The 22,379-nt window shown below is 52.8% G+C and overlaps 1 protein-coding gene across 1 annotated transcript in view; it reads left to right on the top strand.

Annotated features, from left to right (window-relative positions):
* Positions 1-70: 70 nt before the first annotated feature.
* WNT4 (wingless-type MMTV integration site family member 4) overlaps positions 71-22,379 on the top strand; it is a 52,467-nt gene continuing 30,158 nt past the window's right edge. The window contains exon 1 of the mRNA XM_015418661.1: positions 71-191. Within this exon, the coding sequence (XP_015274147.1) occupies positions 115-191 (77 nt within the window). The 5' untranslated portion in view covers positions 71-114. The remainder of the gene's footprint in view (positions 192-22,379) is intronic.

The raw sequence follows: 22,379 nt of genomic DNA, 5'->3' as shown, positions 1-22,379 counted from the left end.
GGCGGCGGCGGCGGCACCTGAGCCTGGGCGGCCGGGCCGGGGCCCAGGGCCCGCAGGCCGGCCCCTCGGCTCTGCGCCGCTCCGCTCGCCCGCCTGGAGTGCGCGCCGTCCAGGATGAGCCCGCGCTACTTCCTGCGCTCGCTGCTGCTCCTCATCCTGGCCGCCTTCTCGGCCAACGCCAGCAACTGGCTGTGAGTGCGGGCGCCGCGGGCGAGTCAGCGGGCGGGGAGGGGAGGCGAAGCCCGGAGCCAGGCAGCCGGCGGAGCCGAGCGGAGCAGGGCAGGGGGCCGGGCGGCCGCCGCCTCTTCCCTTCCGCCGCCCTTGCTCGCTCGCTCGCTCGGGCAGCAGGTGTCGCCTGCAGCCCCCCAGAGTCAGCCAGCCAGCCGGCCGGCGGCGGCGCACGGAGCTGTCGAGGTCGCGCTTTCCTCTCGCCCACGCTTCCCACCGCCCGCCCACCTACCCGGCCGCCGCCGCCGTGGCTTCACCTGGCCCTGCAAGGGCGGAGGGGAGGGGGCCCCCTCGGGGAAGCGCTGCGAGCCGGCGAAGGCGCTGGGGAGGGGGGGTCCCCAAGTTATTGGCCAGCCCCCCCCCGCCCTAGGCGAGAGAACGACGGCCCGTCCGTCTACCCGCGAGGGAGAAGTCCGGTCCTCGCCCCTCGTGCTTCCGAGTGGACCCACCGAGGCGGACTGGCTTCCCTGCCGATCTGCCTCCTCCTCCGGTCCCGGCTGCTGTCTCCGGGAGGGGGAGTCGGCGCTGCCTCCCAGGGTCGGTCTTTTCCCGCCCTGCCTGCAGATCCCCTCGGAGTTCAGGGAGAGGCTTCCTTACTCCCGAGCAGGCGGCCTTAGGACCGCAGCGGTCTTGCTGTAGGCAGGGGGGGCCAGATTCCAGTCCAGCCACCCCAGGCCCGGAAGGAAACGGCAGCTCAGCCAGGGGGGGGGGGGGGGGGGGGGGGGCTTTTACCTGAATAAAGCTGTGGTTAAGAAGGCGTGTTAATGCCCCGGATTGGGGACCTTTGGAAGGTTCTCCCCAGGGCTTGTGATCAGACAATAGTGTTTGAAGGGCCTGGGATGTCTGTAACAGGGAGCCTGCTGAAGGGAGAGGAGTGACTAGTGTGTTGGGTTTTTGTAATTGGCCTGCCTGGCAAGATTGTTGTGCGCATATGAAATGGCCCCGGGGTGCCATCCTGAAATCAGGAGAATGGTTAGTGTTGTCTTTCCGCTGGGTCTGCCTCTCAAGACTGTCTTGCACATACGAAATGCCCCCCCCCCCCAGGGATGCTCTCCTGAGTTCCTTGGAAGGAGGGCTGGAGAGAAATACAGCGAACGCATTAAAAAACCAGGAGAACACATCAGAACTTCTGTCGAAAGAGGTATCCTTCTGGCCAAGTGGCGGAGATTTTGGGAAGAGAGTGCCAGCCGTTCTGCGCCGACTGCTTCGTTGATTTTTGTCAGAGAAAAGAAATTAAGGCCTACTGGTGCTAACCGTGCGATCACTTTCAAAAACATCATTATTGATGGTGGTTATTTGTCAGGTTATTTTTTTTATCTTGCCTTTTCCTCCAAGACGCTCAGGGTACTGTCGGGGGGGGGGGATAGTCCCCCGTTTCATTTTTGCAAGAACCCCGTCATGTGGGTTATGCTACAGGAAAATGACTGGTCACTCCCCCCTCTTCCCCCCAGGAGCTTTGTGGCAGAGTAGGGATTTATTCTGTTGTATAAACCCTGGTTCCCCAATTTGTATCCTTTTTCCTTTTTTTAAAAAGCAGCGACGTGCGTGGAAACAGCAAACACTGCCATACGAATCCAGAAAAAGTTACCGGTTAAAAATGCACTCTTCCTGCTTAATGTCAGTTCCGCGAAAGGGCTAAAGAGGGGAGTGAACCTCTGAGGGAACTCTCCTCCCCCTGGACGGGGAGTTCTGTCTCTGGGGCACTGCTGCTCCAAATACACTAGGCCTCATAACCGCTCCCAGCATTTCGGATTTTGTGGATCTGGTGGGTTAACTAGGATCACAAGTTCTGCTGTTTGCTTAGACCCCTTGGTGTCAACCACACGTGTTCAGAGGGGGCTCTCTTTGGCACGCTTTACATTTGTGCGCGTGATCTCCTTCTCCAGAAGCACCTCTGGGCGATTCACATTTGTGGAAATCGAGCACAGGTAGGGACAGCGCCCAGGTTTTGCGTGCAGACTCTATCCCTGAGCTCTGTGCCCGGAATTCTTTAGAAAACGCCTGCGATGCACCATCTTGCACAGTTAGCTGCTTGTCTCCAACTGTTATCTGTTGTTACGACTTGCACCGCCGCGTAACACCTGTGATGCTTAGTTTTGCCACTGTGACGCAGCCCCGCAACTGGGCCATGTGTTAGAAGTAAATTCCACCGAAATCAGGTGCTGACGGGTCGGAAATAGTAGAGAACTTGAACGGTGCCTTGTCTCCATAGCACCACATTTCCATTAAATATCCTCATATGTTTTTGTCCAGATGTTGGTTGATTTGCAAGAATGAGCTGGGAAATGGTACTTTTGGAAGGGCTCGGAGGACCCTCTTTGGAAGGCCCTGGTGGCCTTCTTTTCCTCACCCCTTTCCAATCCAGTCGGTCAGCTGCATTAGACTGATATTCTTTGGTTAGGGGGCAAATTCTGTCTCAGGGGAAGTTGACTTCTGGGCTGTTGCAATATCAAGAGGCTTTGGCTGTAGATAGTGTTTGCATCTACTACTAAATTTGAACTTAGCTGACTTAGGGGGGGGTGACAAACCATGGAGCGGGGCGGGCTGTTAAACCCTCCTGCCTCCTGATCCCCTTCACTTATCTTTCCCCTGGTACTGCTAGAAGATACTCCGCCATGAGATTAGGTGATCTCTACACAGGCAACAATCGCTTCCCGTCTTAGGTGCTACCCAAAGGGTCTCCCTGCAGACATTTCTCTATCTAGTCAACTCTCAGTCACCCACTTGACTTGGAAGGGCTTTTGCAATGGTTCGAGTTAAAGGCATGCGCAGCTTTTCATTTGTTAGATGTTTGGGAGCTATTTTGGAGGAAGGGCTCTTTGTGTGTGCGTGCGTGCGCGTGTACACGCGCGCACAATTTGGCACAAGCGTGACTCTCCTCCCCCTCAGTGAATGTATCACAGAATGCAGAATTCGGTTCTCAGAAAACTGCCTTTAATTTTTAAACAAGTTTCTAGTCCTCATGTTTGCAGTACGTTGAGAAGCATATGGGCAATGCTTGGTCATGTCTTAGAAACTGGCTCCTCCCCAGTAGCAAAGAAAACCACCATATCAGATAAGCAATGGGTTGCTGCTTCTTCTTCTGCTTCTTCTTCTCCTTCTTCAAAACAGCATTAATCAGTGCAGAAAGCTCAGCTTTTCTTGTACCAGGGTTCCAAATACATTTGCCTTCCCAAATATGTGCTCGAAACTATGCAAAGGGGTAAATCTGCAGCATGTGAGCATGCGAGAGAGATGGGTTCACAGTGCAGTCCCCCAGCAAGCTTCCATGGCAGAAGTTGGGGATCCAACTCTGGGTTGCCCAGTGTCATAGTCTGCCACTCTATCTACTGTGTCCTGCCCGGGCTCTCAAGATACTTCTTGGCTGTGGTCACACACACTAAATAATCCACTTTCAATCCACTTTCAAATTGGATTTTGCCAGTTCACTCAGTAAAAATCCAGTTGGAAAGTGGATTGAAAGTGGGTTATTTCGTGTGTGTGACCTTGAATGCTTTGTACTGTTCTTGAAGACTTAAGCTTCTCTTAAAGATGCTGGTAAAACTCCAAATGCTGTCTGGGCGGTACCACTTCTGCTGAGGGGCTCATGTGACCGAATGTACATCCCTGCATGTAGAAAACTAGAATACCGCAGGAGGACAGGTTCTAGCCTAGCCTTCCAGATCTGCTAGTCTTCTACATGCAGGGATCCCCCCCCCATAAAGGAACATTTGGCCATGTGTGTCTCCATCTGCATTTGAAAGAGATACGGCCGGGGCCAGACTGGGAAGTCTGGAGCAAGTTGTGCCAAAGGGGCTCTGCTTGCTTCGCTCCCTATCAATGGGAGTGTGGGGGAATGAGCTGGGGGGATGCATTCCTGTTGCAGCTGCCGGCTGAGTCTGTGGTAAGCGGCTGCCTCGGGGCAGTGCTGCAGGGGCCACTTGGCTGAGGACCGGCCGGCGGTGATACAGCAGGTCATGGCAAGACTGTGACCATTGCAGTTGCCTCTGGTCGGCTCAGAGCTAAGAGGCCCGAAGGGCGCTGCCAGTTGCACTGAGCTCTGCTTTCCTCTGGGCTGCCAGCAGCCCACCAGGAATGTTCCCAGTCAGTTAAAGGGCCGACCAACCTTTGGAGATGCATCCATTCCCAGATGCGACAATCCTGTGAGGAAGGTACAGCGTGGAGGTTAGGGAGCCAGTGTCACATCGTGGCTAAGCACACCATCGCTGATCCAGGGACGTACCCGTGTTCAAATCCCAGTGCTGCTGTAAAGCTGGTAGGGGGCTTTAGGGAAGACATCTTCTCCCAGCCCTGTCCCCACCTGCAATACTGTCGGGCAGCGTCGGTCTCCCTTACAGGGCTGTTGTGAGGATTACAGCAAAACACTTTGGATACCAAAAAAGGTGGTATAAGTGATAAGATCTCTGCTGTCGTTTGGCGTGACTGGCCCAAGGTCAGCCAGTGAGGGTCATGGCAGAGGAACGAGAGGGGACCCCTAACCCCTGCATGGCAAGGGGGCCACGTTGTTGACGATGAGACTGCTACAAACCTACTTCATTTTTACCCCGCTTTTCTCCCCGCTGGGCACCCCAAAGAGACTTACGGCACTCTCCCCTCCTCCATTTTATCCTCACAGCAACCCTGCGAGGTAGGTCAGGTCATGTGTGACTGGCCCAAGGTCACCCAGTGAACGTCCATGGGGGAGTGGGGATCCGAACCTGGGTTTCCCAGACCCTAGCCTGACAGTGCTGACCTCCACGCCGTGCTGGCTGTCTTTGACGAAGCTCTGCTGAGTCACCCCAGGATGTCATCTGGCTCAGGATCGTGTTTCCCACAGCGGCTTTGGCACACTCATAAGCCGGTCACAGAGGCCAAAAGCTTCCCCCTCCCGGCATCTGACGTCCAGAGGTGCACTGCCTCTGAACAGGAAGGTTCCATTTAGCCGTTGTCGTTCCCCTGCCAGGCTGCAAAGTGCAGGTGGGACTTAGGGTTGCCAGCTTCTAGGTGGTGGCTGGAGATCTCCCAGAATTCACAACTAATCTCCAGGCTACAGAGATCAATCCCCCCTGGAGAAAATGGCTGCTTTGGAGGGGGAAATATGGCATCATAGCGTGCTGAGGTCCCTCTCTGAGGCTCCACTCCCAAATCTCCAGGAATTTCCCAAACTGGAGCTGGCAACCCCTGCTGGTACTAGCAAGGCAGCGGTGTGACACGGCTTCAGGATTTTCCTCATCGGAGTGCAAGGAGCTCACCGTCCAGGCCGCTTGGAGTTTGACCTTAGGAACGGCTGAGAATGGGGGGGGGGGACGGGGGATGGACGGACGCAAGCTTATTTAGCAGCATGGTACTTCTCCTGCCGAGCGACAGCTCTTGGCGGATACTTTTTATCCAGCTGGAAATGGGGGGGGGGACGGCATTGCAGCTGTGCAAGGAGGGAGGATGTTATCTGCTGGAAAGGGGGGGACGGGGGGGGAGGTCTCTGCTGTAATGAATGCAAATGGCCCTTAAGTGCAGCCGGGCATGATGCATATCTGTTTTCCAAAACAAGATAAGGGGTGGACTAGAGAGAGAGAGAGAGAGAGACCCGTTTTGCGTTCCCCCTGCCAACTGGGTGGGATCCTATTAAATGAGCTGCATTTACATTGCAATTAGATTTACAATGCCTGCCTTGGACCAGCTCCAGGCGTGGGGGCGAGGGGGGGGCACCGCATACCAACTGCATTACTGGAGCTGGGAGTGTGTCAGTGTTGCAACTTGTTCGGGGCGCGCGCTGGAGGGAAACGCACCCCGGGCGTCCTTTGGTGGCTCATTCCTGATTCTGACAGATCCCTCGCACAGGGGGAGGTGGGCTGGGTGCAGAGTGGGAGCCCGCTTGGGGGTGGGTGGGGGGATGCAGGGTCTGGGGGCTGGCGCTCTTGTGGGGCGGAAAGGAAGGAGAGGTTCCGTGGGCCACCCGGGAGATGGAGCAGCAAATAAAGATAAAAGCCATTTTCGGGGCAATGCAGCTTCACGCTTCTAGTCCCTAGTAGCAGCAGCCCTGACCTGGACGGCCCAGGCCAGCCTGATCTCATCAGATCTCAGAAGCGAAGCAGCGTCAGGCCTGGTTAGTACTTGGACGGGAGTGGAGACCACCAAGGAAGTCCAGGGTTGCTACGCAGAGGCAGGCAATGGCAAACCACCTCTGTTTGTCTCCTGCCTTAAAAACCCTATGGGGTCGCTGTCGTTTCAGCTGAGACTCAATGGGACTTCACACAGGGACACAGTCCCTGGCAATCTCTCTGTGCCTGCCGCTCAGTTGTGCCCTGTGGCAGGCAGGCAAGCAAGCAAGCAGTTAATGCAGAAAGAGAGAGGCACTGAGACTTCCAGCTGTCCACAGCCCCTTTGAATTGGGTAGTCTTGCCCTCTGTGCTTTGGCGTGACCCCTGATCATTCACTGCTGATTGGGAGGAGGAGGAGGAAGAAGAAGAAGATGATGATATTGATATTGATGATGATATTGGATTTATAACCCCACCCTTCACAACCCAAAGGACTCTCAGAGCGGCTTACAAACTCCTTTCCTTTCCCCTCCCCACAACAGACACCCTGTAAGGTAAGTGGGGCTGAGAGAGCCCCTTCAAGGACTGCTCCTGAGAGAACAGCTCTTGTCAGAACTATGGCTTGCCCAAGGTCATCCAGCCAGGTGCAAGTGGAGGAGTGGGGATTCAAACCCGGTTCTCCCAGATTAGAGTCCGCGCACTTAACCACTACACCAAACTGGCAAGAGTTCTCTGCGTATGTTCAAAGGTACTCATTGCTCCCCAAGCACGCGTGCTGGTGAAACCTTTACCACCAGAAGGTGGCAACTGCAGTCCAATCATGATGGGCAACACTTAGAATTTGTATAGCGCGTTCCACCTTCAAAACACTTTGAGACATTAGTTATCTTGTTGGATAAGCAGGGCTGCCAGCTTCCAGGTGGGGCCAGCAAATATCCCAGAATTAGAATCTGTCTCCAGGCAACAGAGATCAGTTCCCTTGGAGGGAATGGCAGCTTTGGAGGGGGCGACCCATGGCATTATACCCTGCTGAGGTCCCTCCCCCTTCCCAAACCCTGTGATCCACCGGCATAAGAACATAAGAGAAGCCATGCTGAATCAGACCAGTGGCCCAACACTCCTATGTCACACAGTGGCCAAAACCCAGGTGTCATCGGGAGGTCCATCGGCAAGGCCAGAACTCCAGAAGCCCTCCCACTGTGGCCCCCCAAGCATCAAGAATACAAAGCATCACTGCCCCAGACAGCGTGTTCCATCTGTACCTTGCAGCTAATAACCACTGATGGACTTCTGCTCCAGATGTTTATCCAGTCCCCTCTTGAAGCTGCCTATGCTTGTAGCCGCCGCCACTTCCAGCAGGAGCGAATTTCACATGTTAATTACTCTTTGGGTAAAGAAGTACTTTCTTTTATCTGTTCTAAGCCTACTGCTCATTAATTTCATCGCGTGCCCACAAGTTCTCGTGCTGTGAGAAAGGGAGAAAAGTACTTCTTTCTCTACCTCTTCTATCCGATGCATAATTTTGTAAACCTCTATCATGTCACCCCTCAATTGTTGTTTCTCCAAAAGCTAAAGAGCCCTAACCTCTTTAACCTTTCTTCATAGGGAAAGTGTCCCATCCCCTTAATCGTTTTAGTTGCCTTTCTCTGCACTTTTTCCAATGCTATAATATCCTTTTTGAGGTGCAGTGACCAGAACTGTACACAGCATTCCAAATAAGGCTGCACCACAGATTTATACCGGGGTATCATGATACTGGCTGATTTGTTTTCAGTCCTCTTCCTAATAATCCTCAGTGTAGCATTAGCCTTTTTTTATTGCAGTCGCACACGGAGTTGACATCTTCAGTGAGTTATCTACCATGACACCAAGGTCTCTTTTCTGGTCAGTTACCCCCATCAACATATATCTATAGTTAGGATTTTTATTTTATTTTTTTGCTCCAGTGTGCATTACTTTGCACTTGCCCACGTTGATGGCCACTCGCCCGGCCTCAACAGATCCCTCTGGAGCGCCTCATAGTCCTCCCTGGTTATCACTGCCCTGAACAACTTAGTGTCACCTGCAAACTTAGCCACTTCACTGCTTATTCCCAACTCCAGATCACTAATAAACATGTTAAAAAGCACCGGACCTAGTACTGAGCCCTGCGGTACTCCACTGCTTACCACCTTCCACTGTGAAAACTGCCCATTTATACTTACTTTCTGTTTCCTGTTAATTAACCAGTTTTATTTCCGGGATCTCCACGAAGATAAAGGAACCCCCCCCCCAATAGCTTTTAGTCCCCAGTTAAGACAGAGACAAAAACTGCATCCAGCTTCTCTGCCATTTATTTGGTCATCAGAGGGCCCCACTGCCTCCCTGGCTGGTTTTCTGCTTCTAATGCGTTTGAAGAAATTTTTATTGTTGGGCTTTATGTTTTTTGCAATATGTTGCTCATAGTCCCTTTTTGCCTGTCTGATCATTTTATTTGCCAAAGCCTGTGCTCCCTTTTATTTACCTCACCCGGACTAGCCTTCCACCTCTTAAAGGAATCCTTCTTACCTTGTACTGCTTCCGAGTTCCATTACTCTGTTTGTTAACCATGGCTACGGTCACACGGAGCATTAGCCACGCCACAGAGATGGAAGATAGGCGAATTTTCTGGGCACGATCAAACCGCAACATCTGGGAAGCGTAGAGCTCCCATGGCGAACCGGAGGCTTCCCGCCGAAGATGCACTGTAAAAAACTAGTACCTCCGAGGTAGTAGTTTCCGGAAGCCGCGGGGCAAGGGCAGGCGTCTGATCACATTTCTGGTGGTAGCTCGTGGCATCCGGCACCCGCCCATGTCCCGTTGCGAAAAGGTTTTTTTTTCCAAAGTCTCCACGGAATGCGCACAAGCACCCAACAGCGCATGCACACAGTTCGGTTAAAAAACCCCACAACCCCCGCCGCGCCGCTTCTTTGCCGTGCCACAGGATTGACGTATGATCGGCACCTCCCCCCGAACCACGGGACGTCAGTGGGACGTTTGATCCGGTGGCCGCATGGTAGTTCGCTCCGGGGCAAACAACCAAGTCTCCCCCCCCCCCGCGATATCCAGCCCGTGGCCTAAGTTGGCCTTTTTAAATACCTATTCGCACCTTTCCTAAACCTGCAGTATACATTGATTGATTTACTTAGTTAATATCCCACCTTCCCCCATGAACAGCCTCAGGGCGGGTCATAACACATCCGTTAACACATAATATAACTGAGCATTAAAACAAACAAACAATAATTTAAGCAAGTTAACAATAAAATGACAACCAAAAAAACAAATTATATCTGTGCTTCCAGTTGTTGTTGTTCAGTCGCACAGTCGAGTCCGACTCTTCGTGACCCCATGGACCAGCTCCCGCCAGGCCCTCCTGTCTTCCGCTGTCCTCTGAAGTTGGCTCAATTTCATGTTCGTTGCATCGATGACACTGTCTAACCATCTCCTCCTTTGCCGTCCCCGTCTTCTTTGACCTTCAATCTTTCCCAGCATCAGGGTCTTCTCCAGTGAGTGCTCCCTTCTCATTGGGTGGCCAAAGTATTTGAGCTTCAGTTTCATTATCTGGCCTTCCAGGGAACAGTCAGGGTTGATTTCTTTTAGGATTGACTGATTTGATCTTCTTGCAGTCCAAGGGACTCTCAAGAGTCTTCTCCAGCACCATAGTTCTGGAGCTTCCAGTACTGTAGTTTTAAATAGTCTCCAGGCTTCCCGAAGGGATTTGAGCCTCACCTTTTCTTTCAGGTAGAGTTGGCAACCCTAGAAGAAGAGCCATGTAGGTAGACTACTATTATTATCCCTTTATTGTAGGGGAGCCGTAGGATGGGGACTTGAGTCTAGGATGCTGCCGGACTTGAATCTAGTGACCTGGACTTAATTATTAGATGCTACCGAACTTGAATCTAACTGTTCTTCGGCAGATCGACGTGGCTGCCCTCTGAAATTGTCTAAGGGTGCTTCCGTACGTGCTGAATAATGCACTTTAGATCTTGCCGTTTCACACAGTAAAATCCGGCTGCAAAGTGCTACCTAGCGAGTTCATTGGCTGAGATGGGAACTGAATTGCAGGCCTCCCAGATCACAGCTCCTTCCAGGCCCCTAGATGTTCCCTGAAGAGGTCGAGACTAAGTTCCTCAACGTATAATTCTTTCCCCCTGGTTTGTTTTGAAAGGATGAAGGGCTTTGAAAGGCAGAATCTCGAGGACTAGGGGAGGGGTGCATCCTTCCCCCTTCGATTTCTTTTGTTTGTTTTTGCTGCCAAGTCACAGCCCACTCACGGCAACCCCACAGGGATTTCAAAGTAAGGGACACTCAGAGGTGTTTTGCCACTGCCTGCCTCTGCGCGGCAACCCTGGACTTCCTTGGTGGTCTCCCATCCAAATACCGACCAGGGCCGACCCTGCTTAGCTTCCGAAATCTGATGAGATTGGGCTATCCTGGGCTATCCAGGTCATTTGCATATTCAGGTCTGATTTGCAGAAAGGCAATTTGGTGGCTGAAAGGATTCAGTGGTCTTTCTCTTACAAATATACACACACTCTTGGCAGGTTTTCCCCTCAAGATTCTTGCGGGTGACCTTTCTTTAAAAAAAAAGAAGAAGCAGAAGCTATCAAGGAAAAGAATTATACAACTATATATAAATGTAGTTTAGCTGAGCAGTCTCTTTGGACACCAGCCTGAGCATGAAACAACTCAAAGAAACCGTACATGGTTGGAAAACGTGGAGGGAGCTGGCCCGTAGAATCGCCAAAGAGTCAAACACGACTGAATGGCTCACAACAACTCTTTGGAGTAGTGGCATAGAAATAGGCTAAATAGATAGATATCAATGGGCAGTTCAGCCCATGGGCGTGTACAGTCCAGGATGAATCTGATCCCCAGGCTGGAGACTAGAGGGGAAATTGGAATGCAGAAAAATAGAGTGCCTTTCTTTGAAATGCTGCCTCCCGTGGATAAAGAGTCATAAATTACCTGTTTTGTTTTGTCCACCACCTTTCCTCTGAGAAGCTCAGAGTGTCATGCCAAGCACTGGCTCATTTAGGTTAGGCTGAGGGGGTACAGATGATCTTTGGTGTTAACTGGGCAAGGACTTCACATGAAGCTGCCTTACACTGAATCAGGTGATTGGTCCATCAATGTCAGGATTGTCTACTCTTACTGGCAGCCAGGGGTCATTTCCTGCAGGAGCACACAGGAGCGGCGCTCCGGTAGTAAAGAGCCCAGGGGGCGGGAATATACAACAAGCCCCACCCCCTGCTCTCAGCAGCCCTCAGTCAGAGCAAGAAGCAGCCAGGTAAGTTGCAGAGCCCCCTGGCCCAAAAGAGTCCAGTGGCACCTTTAAGACCGAGTTTTATTCAGGTACAAGCTCTCCCTCCTCTGCGAGGACAGATCTGCACGTCCCCCCCCCCAATAGCCAGCAATCCGAAACAGTCCAGTGGAGCCTGAGCGGTGGGTGTTGCCTTCTGACACGCTCCCAGTGATGTCAGGGGGTGTGGCGTATGCAAATAAGTTATGCTAATGAGCTCCTGCACCTCTTTTTTTACGAAATGACCCCTGCTGGCAGCGGCTCTCCAAGGTCTCAGGCGGAGGTCTTTCCCATCACCTACTGCCTGGTCCTTTTTAACGAGATTCTGGGGATCGAAACTGGGACCTTCTGCATGCTGAGCAGGGGCTCTACTGCTGAGCCACAGCCCCTCTCCTCTGGGTCCCAATGCTGCAGATAACCGTGTCTACTGCACTGCGCGAACCTCTTGTTACGGCAGTCAGTGTCTGCAGTGCAGATCTTCCAGGGCCTGGTTCATGGGTTCCGAAGGCCCTTGAGCGATGCCTGCCATTGCCCCCCTCCCGTAGCCGGGGAGCAAAAGCTATCGGGAGGGTCCTTCATCTTTGTGGAGATCCTGGAAATATCAGAGCGGTAACGGATCGTTCTTGGGCTGTTCCAGTTTTCGTGGGAGCACTGCACACGATGCGAACGTGGTTTTCCCTGTTTCCTCTGTGATACTTCAGAGCTTCAGCATAACGAGACCACGGTTGTTCATCTGTGGACTTCTCGGCTTCAGGATGTGAGTAGATGAATCGGCTTTATGCTGATGGACCGGTGACCTGTTTCAGCTCGGTACTGTTAACTCTGACGAGCGGCAACTATATGGACGGCCCTGCAAAAAAATCTTAAAACTGGGGAGAATATAATTTAAGAGGTCTCCACGGGGCAACCTGGAGACAGCTAGGGTGGTATAATGGTTATAGTGCCAGAGTAGGATCTGAGAGAACCAGGTTTGAATCCCCGCTTTGTTAAGGAAGCCAGTTTGGTGTAGTGGTTAAGTGCGCGGACTCTAATCTGGGAGAACCGGGTTTGATTCCCCACTCCTCTCCTCCACTTGCAGCTGCTGGATGACCTTGGGCAAGCCATAGTTCTGACAAGAGCTATCCTTGAAAAGAGCAGTTTCTGTCAGAGCTCTCTCAGCCCACCTACCTTACAGGGTGTCTGTTGTGGGGAGGGGAGGGGAAAGGAATTTGTAAGCCACTCTGAGATTCTGAGTGAAGTGCAGGGTATAAATCCAATCTATTACTATTATCATCATCATCATCATCATTATTATTATTATTATTATTATTATTATTATTATTATTATTAGAAGAAGAAGAAGAAGAAGAAGAGATTGGATTTATACCCCGCCCTTCACTACCCAAAGGTGTCTCAGAGCGGCTTACAAACTCCTTTCCCTTCCCCTCCCCACAACAGACACCCTGTGAGGGAGGTGGGGCTGAGAGAGCTCTTTCCAGGACTGCTCTTTTTCAAGGACAGCTGTGCCAGAGCTTGTGACTGACCCAAGGTCACACCAGCAGGTGCAAGTGGAGGAGTGGGGAATCAAACCCGGTTCTCCCAGATTAGAGTCCGCACACGTAACCACTACACCAAACTGGCCACCACACCAATCATCATTATTAGACGTCGGAACACTCACTGTCTTTCAGTTCAGGTCTACCTCACAGGGTGGTTGCTGTGAGAATACAACGGAGGAGACAAGACTGAACAATGCTCTGGGAGAACCTCCAAAGAAACACATTGAAACACGGGTGTGATGGATTCGACCTGAGGCCTTCTGTAAGCAACCTGTGCGCTTAGATCCTGAGCTCTGCCCCATCCCTCTACCAATGGGGCTTGAACACATGAACTGGCCTTTCTATCGTACTGAGATGGTCCCCTGGCACCATCCCCTCTGACCAGCACCGGCTCCCCAAGGGCTCAGGCCAGGCCTTTCCCTTCTTTCACTGCTTGTTGAGAACTGGAGAGCCCAAGAGCAGACCTGGGACTTCCTTCATCGAAAAGCGTGTGCCCAACCGGGCTCCCGAAGTGCCGAAAGACTGCAGCCTGCTAGCATTTTGGATTGAGATCTTTCCCCCCCACGCATTGAAGAGAGACGAGATTGCCGGAGGGCAGAAAGTGTTGTCGGACGACTTTTTCAGGAGATAACAGCATGTGAGGTTTCTGCGCTGGAATGCACCTGGTCTTGTAGCATTTTTTTCCCTTCCTCGCGCCCCCCCCCCCCCGTGTGCTGCGTCGCGATCGGCCTGTTGCGGGTCATGTGTCCGTCTCCGGCAGGGCCTGTGAGCTCAGGTTGGCCGGGCTCCTGCTCGCTGTGTGCCCAGGTGTGCGTGGCGTTCCCCAGGCCTGTCGCTTTAGGCCGGCGGGTCGCTTGTTCCTCCGCAGGGAGCGTCGGTGGAGCTTGGCCTTTTCAGAGACCTGCCGGATTAGTAATTAAGCTCGGGGAGCGTTTCGTGAGACAAGAGGGTGCTTCGCCCCCCTCGCCTGCATATACACACGCTCCTCCTTTCCCTTGAAAGCCTTTTCTAGCCTGTCGGAACTCGCATTCTCTGGCACTTCGGGGAAACGTGGCGTGGAAGGGAATGTTCTGTCGTAGCTGCCAGCCCGACTCCATCTTGCACGCAGCCATGTGTGGTGTTTTTCCATGTCACATCTATATTCAAAGCAACCTCCTGGAGGTTGTGCATTTTAAGGGGGAAACAGAAAGGGGGAGGGCGGGGAGCTGTTAGCCCTCCCCCTTGGCAGCCGGTGTGGTTTTGCTGCTTTATCCCTCCCTGCAGCTGCTTTTCAACCTGCAGGAGGGCAAAGATCCAAGGGTCCACACCAGTGTTCCCTCTAAGCTGAGTTAGTGTGAGCTAGCTCACAGTTTTTTAGCCTCCGGCTCACAGATTTTTGTCTTGGCTCAGGAAGGAGGGCTCCAGAACACACTACTTTATGCAGCAGCCAAATCACCTGCTCACAACTTTAATGCCAGTAGCTCACAAAGTAGAATTTTTGCTCACGGGACTCTACAGCTTAGAGGGAACACCCACATGCGCTACGGTAGCAGTTAATCAGGCTGCCGGTTTCTAACCACCCAACAAGGGCTTAAGGGGCCCATTGCCACCCTTGAACTACCTGCCGCTTTACATACGTAGGTGCCCTCAAGTCACAGCCGACTCATGGAAACCCCAGCAAGGGGCTTTCAAGGCAAGTGAGAAGCAGAGGTGGTTGTCCATGGCCTTCCTCTGTGGAGCCTTCCTTGGTGACCTCCCTTCCAAGTACTGACCCTGCTTAGCTTCCGAGCGGTGTTCCCTCTAAGCCGAGTTGGTGTGAGCTAGCTCACAGTTTCTTAGCCTCCGCCTCACACGGTTTTGTCTCAGCTCAGGAAGGAGGGCTCCAGAGCAAACTAATTGATGCAGGAACCAAATCCCCCGCTCGCAACTTTAATGCCAGGAGCTCACAAAGTAGGATTTTTTGCTTACGACACTCCACAGCATTGCTTCCGAGGTCTGATGAGATGGGACTACACCACGCCAACCTTCCCTCCCCAGCCTGCTACTTTGGGGTGTGCTAACTGGTGTTCCGGTTTTGGAAATCTCACCCTCCCAGACATCTCTTTCTCTCAGCAAATGTGTGCATAGGGCAGGGGTCAGTGGGGAAGTGAGTGGGGGGAGGTGGCTGTAAATCTCCCTCGTTGCACAGGAGGTTGGACTAGATGACCCTTGGGGATCCATTTCAGCATTATGTTTCTAAGTATACCTCATTTTTTGGGGGGGGGGACTGCCCTGTATGCCAAATGACTCTGGTAGCCCCCTGACGACCGCCACTGAGCACACAGTCCTCTCCTCCTTATCCCCCCCCCCAATCCTTGTTCAGATAGAGAAAATGGGTGGTGGTGGGGGAGCAGACATGGATGCTCGGCGGTGCCATTGCTGTCTTGCTCACCCAACAACCAAGTGGCAAGAGGGCAAGGAGCAGTGGGCAGTGACCGTCATTTGCAGGTGGAGAGACGACCTGGCCCGGAAGCATCTGAAGGGGAGGGAGGAACTGTCCTTGTCCCCCTTTTTTGCAGTTGGCCTCTGAAGCCAAGAAGCAAATTCTGGGACTTATTTGGAGAGGCACTTGCAGCTGAACATTACGTTGCATCCCAGTGCTCTTTGATTAGCGGCCTGATAGCTTAGCCTAGTCTCAGTGGAACTTGGAAGCTAAGCAAGGTCCTCCGTGGTAACTCGAATGATAAAAAGGGTTGGAACAATTTCCCTATGGAGAAAGGTTAAAGCGCTTGGGGCTCTTTAGCTTGGAGAAATGACGACTGAGGGGTGACATGATCGGGGTTTATAAGATTATGCATGGGATAGAGCAAGTAGAGAAAGAGGTACTTTTCTCCCTTTCTCACAATACAAGAACCCGTGGGCACTCCATGAAATTGCTGAGCGGTCGGGTTAGAACGGATTAAAGGAAGTCCTTCTTCACCCAAAGAGTGATTAACACTTGGAATTCACTGCCACAGGAGGTGGCAGCGGCTACAAGCATGGACAGCTTCAAAAGGGAATTAGATAAGCATATGGAGCAGAGGTCCATCAGTGGCTATTAGCCACAAGGTATAGATAGGGACTCTGGGGCAAGTGATGCCCTGTTGGTGCTGGGGGGGGGGGGACAGTGGGAGGGCTTCTGGTGTCCCAGCCCCACTGCTGGACCTCCTGAGGGCACCTGGTATTTTTGGCCACTGTGTGACAGAGTGTTGGACTGGATGGGCCTTTGGCCTGATCCAACATTGGCTCTCTTGTGTTCTTATGGCACTTGGGTAGGAGATCACCAAGGAACACCAGGGGTGCCATGCGGAGGAAGGTAATGGCAAGCCACCTCTGCTGGTCTCTTGCCTTGAAAACCCACTGAGGGGTGTCTGTGAGTCGGTTGTGACCTGACAACAGTTTCCACCCCCGCTAATGCCTGCATGGGCTCTTTGGCTGTGTGTCCAAACGGGGCGGGGGGGAGGCCTTCACCCTTTGGCTTCTGCACGGCAGAAAGGGAGGGAGGATCCGGACTCAGGCAGACCGGAGGCCCGGCTGACCCGGCTGAGCGAGGCAGGGAAGGGGGCCTTCCCTTCTCTCGGCTTTCCTCCAGACCCCCCGAGGTTGCGCAATCTTGCCTGGAGACCGCTTGGCTCGCAGTCTGGGCATGAAGTGGGTTTGTGGTGAGCTGGCTGTGGGACCCCAGGGAGGCTTTCCAAACTGGGATCTGGGTTTGCGCTGCTAATGCAAACATGTGTACTTGATGGCCGAAGCCAGGAGTGAGCTGCCTGGTTCCCTGCTGAAGGGAGAAAGGCGTTCTGTACATGCTCAGGAGTGCCCATTTTGTAAGGGGTTGAGGGCAGTGTTCCCTCGAAGCTGAGTGAGTGTGAGCTAGCTCACAGTTTTTTAGCCTCCGGCTCAGACGTTCTTGTCTTCGCTCAGGAAGGACGGCTCCAGAGCAAGCTAATTTGTGCAGCAGACAAATCGCTCGCTCACAACTTTGATGCCAGGAGCTCAGAAAGTAGAATGTTTGCTCACAAGACTCCACAGCCTAGAGGGAGCCTTTGGTTGAGGGATGAAACCCAGGAACTGGAATCGGTTCCCAGACTGAATTCTGGCCCAAATTAAATGTGGACGTTCCTCTTCCGTCTCTCTGCTGAGTCGTTCTTCCTTTGTGCCCTTAAAAAAGACACTTTACAGAATCCCCAGGAGAGCGAAACTGAAGGATGCCAACGGAGCCCTGGTAGCAGCGGTTGCACTTTATTGACTGGATCTTTAGCAGGTGTTCCTTTGCCCTGACCCGGATGGCCAAAGCCAACTGGATCTCATCAGATCTTGGAAGCGAAGCAGGGTTGGCCCTGGTCAGTACTCGGAAAGGAGGGACACGGTGTATAAGAGGATGTAACAAATTGCACAGTACTTCAAAATGTATGATTTGTGTTGGAATCATTTGATATGGAAAATAATAAAATATTAAAAAAAAAAAAGGAAAGGAGACCACCAAGGAATACCAGGGTTGCTATGCAGACGCAGGCAATGGCAAACCACTTCTGAACGTCTCTTGCCTTGAAAACTCTACCAGGGCACTGGAAGCTGGTTGCAACCTGACGACATTTTCCACCACCAAGTTAGCCTCCACCTTGACCTGGATGGACCGGCTAGCCTAATGCTGTCAGATCTCGGAAGCTAAGCAGAGTTGGCCACAGTTGGCACTTGGATGGGAGACCGCCAAGGAAGTCCAGGGTTGCTATGTAGAGGCAGGCAACGGCCGACCACCTCTGAACGTCTCTTGCCCTGGGAAAAACCCTCCAGGGTTACCATAAACTGGCTGCGACTTGACGGCCAAAATAGGCCTTCCCTCTAGAGTAACAGCGTTCCGTGCGCCTTGGTGTTTAGTCATGCCGGCCACATGACCACGGAAACGTCTTTGGACAGCGCTGGCTCTTCGGCTTTGAAACCCTAGAGTCGGATTCGACTGGCTTTCGAGCAAGGGAGACCTTTACCTTTACCTAGAGTCAGAGGGGCAGCAGACCGGGCTGTGCCCTCCACAACCCCGTGAGGTAGGTTTGGCTGAAAGACAGCGACTGGCTTGGGATCCCCGAGAAACGTCATGACCGAACAAGAGTCTGAGCCTCCTTAAGTCCCGTGCTTTAACCGCTATGACACACCGGCTCTCACCTTTATCTTTGTAGGTGTGAAAGGCGGAAAATAACAAAGCCGTGAAACCGCAGAAGAGTAGGAGAACAAGAGAAAACAGCTTTGACCCGGCGGGTTACAGTATTGGGTGTGAGTCACAAAATTGCTGGTTTGGGTCCTGGTCATGAACTCTTTCACTGCGTGCTCCCCGCCAACACCAGGCCTTTCCCCCCATGATCTATTTGTGCTGGTCTACCTTAGAAGGCTTTTGCGAAAGCTACTAAGATGACCTCCGTGAAGTACGTCTAGGGAAAAGCCCGATATAAAGACTGACTGTTGGTTTATTGATTTACTTGGTTTATAACCCGCCTTTCTCCCCAATGGGGACCCAAAGCGGCTTACATCATTCTCCGCTCCTCCGTTTTGTCCTCACAATAACCCTGTGAGGTAGGTCAGGCTGAGAGGGGATTCGAACCCGGGCCTCCCAGATACTACTCTGACACTCTTAACTAGTATACCATGCTGGCACTTGTTTGGTGTAGAGGTTAAGTGCGCAGACTCTAATCTGGGAGAACCGGGTTTGATCTCTTCCACTTGCAGCTGCTGGATGACCTTGGGCAAGCCGTAGTTCTGTCAGAGCCATTCTGAAAAGAGCAGTCCTGGAAAGAGCTCTCTCAGCCCCACCTACCTCACAGGGTATCCATTGTGGGGAGGGGAAGGGAAAGGAGTTTGTAAGCTGCTCTGAGACTCCGAGTGAAGGGCGGGATATAAATCCAATCTCTTCCCTTCTCTTCTTCTTCTTCATTATGTATTATTCAGCCCTGACCTGGATAGCCCAGGATAACCCGATCCCATCTGCTCTTGGAAGCTAAGCAGGGTCGGCCTTGGCCAGTGTTTGGGTGGTCAACTTCCGAGGAATACCAGGGTCATGACGCAGAGGAAGACAATGGCAAACCTCCTTTGAAAGTCTTTTGCCTCAAAACTAAGTCTCGCTCGCTACCTAGTGGTGCATAACGCTAAAGAGCTAGAAATTTTGGCTGCCAGACAATCTTAGGATCTCCTGGCTATACTACACAGACTGACATATGATAATTATTTTTATGTATTATCATTACAGCCTAAGCCACACTACTAAGGGGGTCCATTTCCTGCATTTTAATCAAATCGACAGCAATGTTCCCCCCCACCAAAAAATACCTTTCTGAACTCAAGAACACATGCACCTTCTTGGCTTGCTGTCAGATATGACCCCTTCCCTCACACTGCTGCCCTTGTTAATGACTAGGCATGGATTGTGGAATGTCCAGGGTACGTCACATACATTCTTATGGTAATCTTTAAACCAACCCTATAAGGTAGGTTATTTTAGTACCCCCATACTGCAGATGGGACTGAGGCTTAAAGAGGCCTGTCTGAGGCCACCAAATGAACATCTGGCAGAGACGAGATCTGAACCACAAATCCCCCAATTTGTAGCTCAGATTCTTGTGCACAGTTCTGCATTTATATATATTTATTGCTCGGCTGAAAGGCCTGTGGCAAAGAGGAGGAGGAGGAGATTGGCTTTATACCCCACCCTTCACTACCTGAAGGAGCCTCAGAGTGGCTTACAATCTCTTTTCCCTTTCCCTCCCCACAACTGACACCCTGTCAGGTAGGTGGGGCTGAGAGAGCTCTCTCGAGAACTGCCCGTGAGAGAACAGCTCCGAGAGAACTTGTGACTGATCCAAGGTCACACCAGCAGCTGCATGTGGACGGGTGGGGGATCAAACCCGGTTCTCCCAGATTAGAGTCCACGCTCTTAACCGCTACACCAAACTGGCAATGCTAATCCATGAAGTGTAGTGGCTCTTGTCAGAAAAGCATGTTTGACATTGTCAAAATTCTCCATCCGGAGGGGCTCTAGCGTGGGGGCAGTGCATGTTGCCTGCAAGTTCTGTCCTTGGCCTGAGAGACCTCCAGCTGTCCTCAACCAGAGCCAGGGCATTTTCTGCCCTGGCTCCAACCTGGTGGTGGAACTCTCTGACCAGATAACATCCGTGCCCTGTGGGACTTAAATCAGTTCCGCAGGGCCTGTAAGGCAGAGATGCATGTGGAGGAGTGGGGAATCAAACCCGGTTCTCCCAGATTAGAGTCTGTGTTCCTAACCACTGCACCAAACTGGCTACACCAAACTGGAGCAAAACCAAATGCCACCAGTATGCCCGACCCACATTTCCACCCTGCCGTCCCTCCAGGCAGCTCAGGAGACACGGCGGGATGAAGCTGCTCCTCCGCTGTGATCTTTGCCACAGCCCTGTGAGGTAGGCCAGGCTGTGAGAGAGTGCCTGGCCGCAGGCCGCCCTGGGAACTCCGCAGCCGCTGCCTGATTGGCCTCCCTGAGATGCCAGCCGACTGGCTCCAGTCCAGTTCAGGCTCCTTCTGCTCCACGAGGGCACGGCGGGACACCGTTCCTGCACTGTGGGGTTAAAGCCGCCGCTCCGGCTTGGATCAGGGCGTGTGTCTCCACCCTCTCCGTTCTGCCTCTGCTTATTTACAAGAGTGAGAACATGTGGGGATTCTGTCTGGTGGGGGGGAACCAAGCATCGCCCTTTTTTGCGTGTGTGTGAGCAAGCATGTGCACGCTAAGTGGATTGGGTGTGCGGGCGAATGTTTTTCTTTCCCAAATAGCCCGGGGAGTCGGATACCTTGTCTGTACTCGAGGGATGAGAAGGAGGGAGCCGACGGTGAGCACGAGCCCTTGCAGTCTGCAGCTCAAGGGCTGATCCGAGAGAGGAAGGAAGGAAGGGGTAGTAGCTGAGATGGCTTATCGTTCTTTTAAACCTCTCGACCAGCCTGGTGTGGTGGTTAGTGTGCCCATCTGGGAGACCCAGGTTCAGGATCCCCGCTCGGCCATGGAAACTTGCTGGGTGACCTTGAGCCAGTCACACACAGAGAGAGAGAGCCTAAAATGGGTTTCCAGGACCCCCCTGGCCACCAGCAGGGGATCAGGGGGTAGGGTTGCCAGCTCAAGGTTGGGAAATTCCTGGAGATTTGGGGATGGAGCCCTGGGAGGACGGGGACCTCAGTGGGGTACACCATGCCAGAGAGTCCACCCTACAAGACAGCCATTGTCTCCAGGGAAGCTGAACTCTGTGGTCTAGAGATGAAATGTAATTCTGGGGAGTCCCCAGGTCCCACCTGGAGGCTGGCATCCCTAAGCCTAACCTACACCACAGGGTTGCTGTGAGAGTAAAATGGAGGAAGGGAGAATGAATTTGTAAGCTGCTTTAGGTCCCCGTTGGGGAGAAAAGCAGGGCATAGGTATCAAAAATAAATCCATGAGCAAGCAGCAGGTGGCCGGATGCCCTGATGTGTCTCTCTCCCGCCGCTACCCACCCTTTGACTCTCTGGCACGGGAAGCCGGGTGGAAGAAGAGGAGCCACGGCTTCCACTGGGGCTGGCCACATGCAGTGCGTGCCAAAGGCAGGCACTTGTTTCCCCTCCAGCTGAAGCAGCATTTATCTGGAGCAAATCGGTAGGGATGCCTGTCGGTCGGAAGTGCCGCCAAGCCGCAGCCGACGTACGGGGAGCCACAGCAGGGTTTTCGAGGCAAGGGATGTCCAGAGGTCGTCTGCCATTGCTCGCCTCTGCGTTGCGACCGTGGCCTTCCTGGATGGTCTCCCACCCAAATACTAACTAGAGCCGACCCTGCTTAGCTTCCAAGATTGGGCTAACTGGCCTATCTGGGTCGGGGCGTAGGGCTGGGTGGAGGGAGATTAACACTCGGAATTCACTGCCACAGGAAGTGCTGGCGGCTACAAGCATGGATGGCTTCAAAAGGGAATTAGATAAGCATATGGAGCAGAGGTCCATCAGTGGCTATTAGCCACAAGGTATAGATAGGGACTCTGGGGCAAGTGATGCTCTGTCATCTTGGTGCTTGGGGGGGGTCAACAGTGGGAGGGCTTCTAATGTCCTGGCCCCACTGGTGGACCTCCTGATGGCACTGGTATTTCTGGCCACTGTGGGATACAGAGTGTTGGACTGGATGGGCCTTTGGCCTGATCCAACATTGGCATCTCTTATGTTCTTATGATATTCCCAAGGGAGAGGAGAGCCTTCCTGAAAGCCACTGCTTACTCTTCAGAAATCGCCCTCCCCTGCCCTGCACTCGCCCCA

This window comes from Gekko japonicus, unplaced genomic scaffold (genome assembly GCF_001447785.1).
Source record: "Gekko japonicus isolate JY-2015 unplaced genomic scaffold, Gekko_japonicus_V1.1 scaffold558, whole genome shotgun sequence".
Classification (NCBI taxonomy): Eukaryota; Metazoa; Chordata; class Lepidosauria; order Squamata; family Gekkonidae; genus Gekko; species Gekko japonicus.
Note: the sequence above shows the minus strand (reverse complement) of the source record. Positions and strands in the feature narration are given on the sequence as shown.